We start from the raw sequence: 8,220 nt of genomic DNA, 5'->3' as shown, positions 1-8,220 counted from the left end.
CCTGACTCAGAATTGCTCATACTGTGTTTCACTCCACGCCTCCATTTACCCCATTCCCAAAATGGTGCTATAAAAACATTATTGAATGTTTCTATCAACAACATCCCTATTTGCTTAACCACATGTAGTACCAAGTTCACTCTGTCTTTTGATTACCAACTAACTGCATCTCTGAGAAAATGTATGCCATGCTAATTTGTCTTTTTTTAAATTTCAAAGAAATACCCACATGGATCCCAGATGTTGACCATTTAATGGAAGAAGGTGTTTCCTCATTATACAAATATGGTATGTGTCCAAAATATTGACATTGTTTAGTTTATGAATCAGTTAAAACAACTATATCACAAAAAACAATGGTTCACGTGTGAGTCATAAATTAAACAATGCCAATTTCTTGATGTGCGCCACATTTGTATAATAAGGAAACACCTTCTTGGATTAAATGGTCAACATCTGGAATCCATGTGAAACCTTTAAAAAATTAGCCCTGTATTTTCTTAAATTTTCCCAGTGTAGAAAGAAATCCTAAATGTAAGCAATTTGTACAAAAATTTCTCTGCTTCAAATGTTCTTGCAAGTAGTGCATTGCTTGGTTGGTACAAAAGCTTAAGCCAAAGCAATGTAAGTCAAATTCCATTACAGAAAATGCAAAGAGAAGTTGTTTTCCTTTTATTTTGAGTATTTTTGCTATAGTGAGATATAGCTATAGTATCTTACTATAGAATACAACTATAATAGGTTGAATAGTGGTTCCCATAAAAGTTAGGCCCAAGTCCTAACTCCTGGATTGTGAATGCAGCCTTATTTGGGAAAAAAAAAAAAGGATCTTTACAGAAGCAATTAAGTTTGAGTGCAATCATCCTGGATTTTTAAAGTCATCTCTAAAACCAGTGACTGGTGCCCTTGGAGAAAGGCAGAGGGAGATTTGTGATACAGGCACACAGAAGACCACATGAAGTCAAAGATAGAGACTGCCCAAGCCAAAGAACTCTTAGAGCCAGCAGAAGCTGAAAGAGGCAGCTTCCTAAAATCTGCAGGAGGAACATGGCCCTGCTGACATCTTGACTGTGGATTTTTGACCTCCACAACTGTGAAAAAAGATATTGCTGTAGTTTTAAGCCACACAGATTGTGGTAATCAGTTATGGCAGCCCTGGGAAATGATAATGAAAATTCATAGTAATAGAATTAGATGTATATCATGAATTAATTGCATCATGGTATTTTATTAGAATTTGACATGCCTGATTTTTTGGCTTTTGATTAGAATCAAGCATTCGATGATTCTGCTTCGAGTTTAAATAACATTAAAGGCTCCCTTTTAATCTTGCAATGTGCTGATCCCCAAAGATCCTCCCCATAATTTCTGTTGTTCAAGCAACTTTGAGAGAATACCCATAGAGTCATGACATCCTGAGGGATTCCAGACTAAAAAGGCAAAGCAGCCTTGTCATATTCATGTTCAGATGGTGGCCCATTCATTTGCTTGACTTCTGCACATGTTGTGGACAAAAATACATACTCAGAAAAGCTAAATAATTCATTGATGTGACTGTAAAGCACAACTGAACAGTGGTAGCATATTGCTCTACATTAGTATGTTTGCCGCTGGCTATGTGCTAAAATCCAAGCGTGCACACTCCTGTACATTTTGAATCAATGGGGTAAGTTTTGATAAACTTCACAGTGGCTTTTTGGAAGAGACTCTCAATTTGTATTCTATGTTTTATGTTTGCTGAGTTTTCATTGAGTTAAAAGAAATAAGCATTAGATTGTTATTCTTCAGTGCATTTTATGGAACAAGGAACCCATGATCATTCTATCCATGACCTGGCACCTCCTGGCCTCGTCCCCTGGTCCACATCAAGAAATGGAGGAGTTACAACAGAATATTTTGCAACCATTATAAATAGTTTCAAAGAATTTTTAATGGCCTGGGAAAGTGTTCTCTGTATAAAGTTAAGTGGAAAAAAAGCCGGACAATCTGGATATACACTATGATCCAACTTTGCTTAGACACACACACATTTACATATATATACAATCAAAAGTGAAAAATTTTCACAAAAGAGCTAAATTGGCTCTCTCCAGGTAGCAGAATTACACATAATTTTTCTGTTACATATATTTTTCAGGTGTGTTTCCTTATAATGAGCATGTATAACTTCTATAACCAAAAATAATAATGTAATGGAACCCAACTAACAGCTGGAAGCTAAGAGCCATCTTTGTGGGGCTAGTGCTATGTACTCAAGATAGTTGATTACTAAATAGGTTGTTTCAGAAATAGTTTATAAAGCCATTAATTCTGCAAAATGTTCCCTGTATATTCAAGAATAGTCATCACCCTCATCCCCCCCACTTGTGTTATTTGCTTTTACTTCTGTCTTCCCACCCACCACAAGTACGGGTAGATCTGTGTCTGAGAAGGAAGGAAGAAGGAAGGAGAGGGTAGGGTGCACTATGTAGAAAAGAGAGTACTGAATCCTTCCCTTGAACTCTTTCTGACTCCTGTTTGGACTGATGGGACTGAATGGAAGGGAGTCAGCATAAAACACCAGCGATGTCAAGGAGTTTGTACTTTTCTGAAGAGTGGAACACTTCACCACCTCCACCTCTACAAATAAAGAGATGGGGTTTTTGGAGGATGGTAGATTATTTTTTGCCCCAATTTTACTGGATCCAGTCAATGACAGCATAGATTGTTTCAAATGTTGTTTGGCAAGACTAGATTTTAAGTTCCTTTACAGCAAGAACTGGGCTGTCCCTCATTTGTTTACATAGAGCCTAGGATAATGCCTCACACATAGTGCCCAATTAAGTGTTGAAATCCAGAAAGAAAAAATATTTTTGTAGACTTCAGATGACTGCAGATGCAGTGCCTAATAAGCTCATGAACACAATGGAATGAGCTTCATTGTATTAAAAAGCCAACAGACCTTGATGAAATCACTGCTCATCGAGGGGTGGGTTGTGGAGCATGTTGGGGAGTAGGTAGCTTTTAAAAGGGATGCATCAATATCCAGATGATGTATTCCAAACTGTTCACCGAAAGCTTACCCCTGGTTAATGTTACCCCAATAAATTTAACTTTTTCTTAAATTAAATAAAAGGATTCATCAGACTGGGGAGCGAAAGGAGGCAGAAAGAACATGTGTAGAAGGAACTATAGCATACTGGACAAGCATATTTAATTGTGATTGTGAAAAAATGATATGTATGATAATGCTCAAGGGTAGAGAGGATGGTGTGAGTGTTGAAGAGTATGTGTGAAATATGTGTCCAAATCTGAGCACGTAGTGAAAACTGGTTGGAAGGTATGGCCTGCCCAACTGTATGGATTTTTAAAACTTGAGAATCACTGGCCTAAATAACTGGGTTCCACACTCAAGCTACCTCATTAATAAGAAAAAAGAATTGCCTTTTGTTGCCTTAAACATTGATAATCATGGCTTTCTCAGTCTCCACATCCAGTGATCATTCCTTACCTGCTTACATACTTCTAGCCCTTTATACTTAGCTTTATAAAATAATCATCCTTATCACTGCTGGAGGATGGTGCTCACCATTTTTTTCTTCTCATCTGCTTAAGATGCATCTGACAACTTACTTAAAAATTTTTGTACTGCCTTTGCCTCCAGGCTTCTGTGGTCCTGGTGCTTACTAGAGCAGGGTTTGTCTGGAGAGCAACAAATATGCAATAATGTGATCACATGGAGAGAAGGAGTCATCGTCCAGATAACAAAAGAAAATACGCATGTAAGTACACTGTAGGTGAATGGAGGGCTAGTGGAGCATAAAGTGAGAGAGAAGGGAGACCCTTGTCAATTAGAATATCAAGCTCAGTGGTCCTTTCCAGCAATTCAGGCCAAGTCAAGGCACAGCAGGCGTGTGTGCGTGCGCCATGTGTATGTGCTTGTCTGTTTTGTAAGCCCTAATATATTCCTCCTAAGAGTATTTTTCCTAAGCCTTAACACATTCCAAAGTGGGAACCAATTAAAAGATTTATTTGTATATTCAAATATCAAATCAATCTTACAAAGAGGAGCCTCTGCTGAGCGAAACCCTGGAGGCAGGTCATTTAGCCCACTTCTAAAACCTGGGTAATCAATGGCCATGACAGTTTCTCTCATCTGAGTTTCAAGTTATTCTCAATAGACATTGACCAAAGATAAGTACTTTATGATTTTTAGCAATGAGTGATAAAACGATGTACTTTAATTTAACACTGCTATGGGATTAATCTCTACAGAGGCTTCATAGTTAAAGGCTTTTGCAACTCTTTACTTTCCCTAAACTTTAAAATGAATACAGAAGAGACTTCTGAAGAGAAAACCATACCCCAAATAAGAGCTTGTAAAGTACAATATGGTTCTGAATTTCTTTAATAAATTTCACTGTAATTTTCAAAATGTTATGTCTTCCAATGCATCCCATAGTGGTATGTGCCCCCACATGGTTGGTAAGATTTCAAGATTTGAAACTGGACTACCAGGGTCCAAATTCCATTCATTAACCTCATGACCCCAGGTGATTGCCCTAACCATACTGCCTCAGGTCCCTTGTCTGGGTAACAGGAATCCTGATAGCAATATTGCCTAGGTCGCAGGGTTATTGTCATGAGATTAAATAAGTACACCGACTCTAAAGGCTTAGCACAGTATCTCACACATAATAAGGACCCAATAAATGTAAATGAGGTTAACATCATATAAAGAAAAGAAACCACACTATAAATCACTTTTCAGGGTGATCGCTTTGTAAGTTATATAAATGTCTAATCACTATGTTGTACACCTGAAACTAATAACTTAAAATTTTTTAAAAAATTAAAATTCAATTTGTTATCAGAAGATCCATGCCTCTACTTCCCACAAAGAGGCACTGAGAAAAGCTTCTTCTGAAATGACTTTTAAATAAACGATCTTCTGATAAAGACATACCTTAGCATATACCAATTCAAATTCCATTCAGAGAAAATAACTTTCTGATGCTGACTAAAACTATTATCTTTGCTTTTCTTATACTTCTCTATTTTTCAATTACAGTTGACATTCAATATTATATCAGTTTCAGGAGTGCAGCATAGTGGTGAAATATTATCTTTTCTAAACCCTCCCAGTCTATAGTTAAGAACATAAGCAAATCAGAAGTCATTCTTTTACGTAGCTTTCTCACTAACAAAATTCCACATCATGAACTTCTAATAATGTTTCTTGTCCACAGATTAATAATAACCTAGTTCAAAACCACATCATTTCCTTTTTCTGCCTCATTTCCTTCAAAGTAAAACATAATTTTTTCTTGGACCTGGAATAAAAATTCTAGATTAACTAAGCAAATCGTTACCAGAAAGGCAATTTTATAATAATACTATTTCAGAGTACCCAAAAACATTAAACATCTGTGTGGTATTTGTTAATACATAAAATAACCTAATATATATAGTATATAGCACCTAAGTGGAAAATTGAGTCTCTAACTAGAAGTGCAAAGAGAAATCTCTATAGATTCCATCAGTATTATGTTTTGTAGGCCAGTTGGGAACATTTAAAAAAATCGTGACACTTTTTTAAGTCTTGGCCGGGGGTCACAACTGCTTGGCACAGATGTGTCATTTGGCCAACATAGCACTTTAAAAAGTACTAAACTCAAATGTCTTTAGGTGGGTCATGCCCTTTTTTTACCCGACAGGCCCTAAAAGGCATTTTACATTGCAAACCCTGGTTAAGGCCCATTCTTACAGAGATCAAAAGAGATCAAAAGATCACCACTGGTTAAATAGGTACCACCCTCATGGCAGTGACTTGAAAACTAAGAATACTTGTAGTTACATTCAGAAATTCTTCTACTTTGCCTGTTGGATTAATTTTCAATATACACTTTCAATGTATAAATCTAACAGTGGCTCATTTGATTAGTATTGCAAAGTTGTTATAACTCATTTACAGCTGCATACTGAATGAAACCAGAAAACAGAAAATTTTAAAGAACGTGTTCTTATATAAAAATTCGGACTGAAGTCCAACTTTTACATTATTTTTGAAAAATTAATGACATTCAGTCAATGGTTGGCTTTTCTTCATATAAAAGGAAATGAATTTGCTCCAGGCAGTATTTAAAGAGGAACTGGTTTCTCCTAATGTGTTTTAATGAATATTCATATATACAAACACACATAGAGACACACTATATATATACACACTCAGACTGAGCCAACTATTACTCTCATTTTTTCTCAGTTCCATCACACTTTCTGGGAGATTCTATTCCACTTACAAATTAAATCTGAGTCTGAGACGCAAATAACAGAACACTGAGAAGAGTTTCCTGAAGCATTAGTTCATATATCATTCCAGAGGTGTTAGGTTTTAGGCACCGATGAGGCACAAGCTAGCTGGATTTAAAGTCCAAAGATTATTAGTTAAGTGTTCTTTTAAATTAACATGGAGGAATGCCTCCATTCAGACAGCCCCAGTAAGTACACCCTTGTCTCCAGCTTCTTCAGAACACAAGTATAAGGCACCTTGCAGTGAATTTGCTTCTGGAGGCTGTGCCGCTGAACTCTCCTGGGTGAGTCTTTCTGGAGGTTCTGGCGAATTCTCCCTCCATCTTGGACTGGAGTGCTGTTGGGAGATGTCCCAGAGTGAAGGACAAGGAGAGGGGAAACCCAGGGCAGATCTCGAAAGGGGATCCTCTTGAAGGCCTACTTCTTGGATACACCTGTTGTTGGAAAGCACTTCCTTTTCTTTGGAATTCCGCCATTTCATCCTTCTGTTCTGAAACCAGATTTTCACCTATTGACAAAACAATTGGATAAAATCATCACTTACTCCATGTTAATTCACTTCAGCATTTTAAACTGTAATTTCTTCTATTATGCCTTCTACAGAATATACCTTATTATGAGAGACAGCCTAGCAAAAGTCTTTGTGGCTTCTCACCTGGGCTCCTTCAAAAATATCTGAGAAATCACTTAGGTATAATATCCCCACATACACTTAAAAAATAAAACAACTGTGGTGAATCAGTTATATCATGTAAGCTGGACATCTTTTAGGACTGATTTAACTCTCTCCAATATTTTAAATCATTTAGTCTGTGCTAAAGTATTTATTCAACAGAAATGTTACCTACCAGAAGTAGCATCTGTATTAATTTTGTACCAGGTGTCAGGCAATGCACTCTGTGCATACATACATAATTTGATCCCCCCAATGACTGCAAGAAGTCCTCATTTACGTGTAAGAAAACCGAGGTTCTGAGCATTAAGTCAGTTCAAGGTCACACCGCTAGTAAAATGGAAGTGCTCAGACTAGTGCCCAGGCTCTCAGAAGCATCCAGATCTTATCAGGAATCCTTGGAGACTAAATTAAGAATACATTTTATATTGTTTTGATAAACTTCAGGCTTTCTACAGTTTCCAAGTTTGATTACTCCCAGAATTTATCAGACTCTGGTCCAATAAATAACAATTGATTGCAATTAACCCAAGTATGATGAGGGTTTCTGATTTAATACCTTCCCAGCACCACCTGGACTCTTTTTGTACTATTAACCTCCCTCTTGACTCCCAGTGTAGTCGGCCACGCCTGAGCAGGAACGTTCACAATTGGTTTCCTGATATCTTAAAAGCAAATCACATTGGTTTCCTGTGCATTACATTACATCTTTATACCAACAACTTAGTAGACACCTATTTTAAAACAAAAACTGAAAATATTTTACCTAAAGAACTAATCATTAAAGTTTTTCAGCCAAATATTTCTCCCAGTAAAGGAAAAAATTCTGAGATAGTGTTTCTAGATTGGCAAAACAATTACTTCATTCTTCCGACTTGATTGGCAATATTCAAAATGACTACAAGAGAATCATATGCCAGGCAACTGAGTCCAAAAGACTACCATTCCAGTTACAATTGTGTGATTAAGGCTTTTCATCAGAAAACAGTACTAATGTGTACATAACAGCATTCAGTTTTATTCATGAACTTGTTTATTATTTGCAGTGGGCTTTTACTCTGAGAGCACCTGCCAAGTTATTTCTAACGGGTTTTCACCTCCCTTGCCTTTCTTGTCACACTCATTGTTTTCCTCCTCCCTTAGCTCTTCTGTATCTCCAGAAATTTGAGTGATGCCTCAACTTAAAAAAATCATGAAAGGAGTTTCATTATAATCAACGGTATTAGGACAAAAGTATATTTGGGGGGAAAGTTCTA

At 36.8% G+C, this 8,220-nt stretch overlaps 1 protein-coding gene across 1 annotated transcript in view; it reads right to left on the bottom strand.

Moving 5' to 3' along the window:
• Positions 1 to 2,019: 2,019 nt before the first annotated feature.
• The window catches only part of DBX2 (developing brain homeobox 2), a 42,152-nt gene continuing 35,951 nt past the window's right edge, over positions 2,020 to 8,220 (bottom strand). The window contains exon 4 of the mRNA XM_045829651.1: positions 2,020 to 6,799. Within this exon, the coding sequence (XP_045685607.1) occupies positions 6,467 to 6,799 (333 nt within the window). The 3' untranslated portion in view covers positions 2,020 to 6,466. The remainder of the gene's footprint in view (positions 6,800 to 8,220) is intronic.

The sequence above is a fragment of the Phyllostomus hastatus genome, unplaced genomic scaffold (assembly GCF_019186645.2).
Source record: "Phyllostomus hastatus isolate PE091 unplaced genomic scaffold, TTU_PhHast_1.1 phas_scaffold_93, whole genome shotgun sequence".
NCBI classification, from domain to species: Eukaryota; Metazoa; Chordata; class Mammalia; order Chiroptera; family Phyllostomidae; genus Phyllostomus; species Phyllostomus hastatus.
Note: the sequence above shows the minus strand (reverse complement) of the source record. Positions and strands in the feature narration are given on the sequence as shown.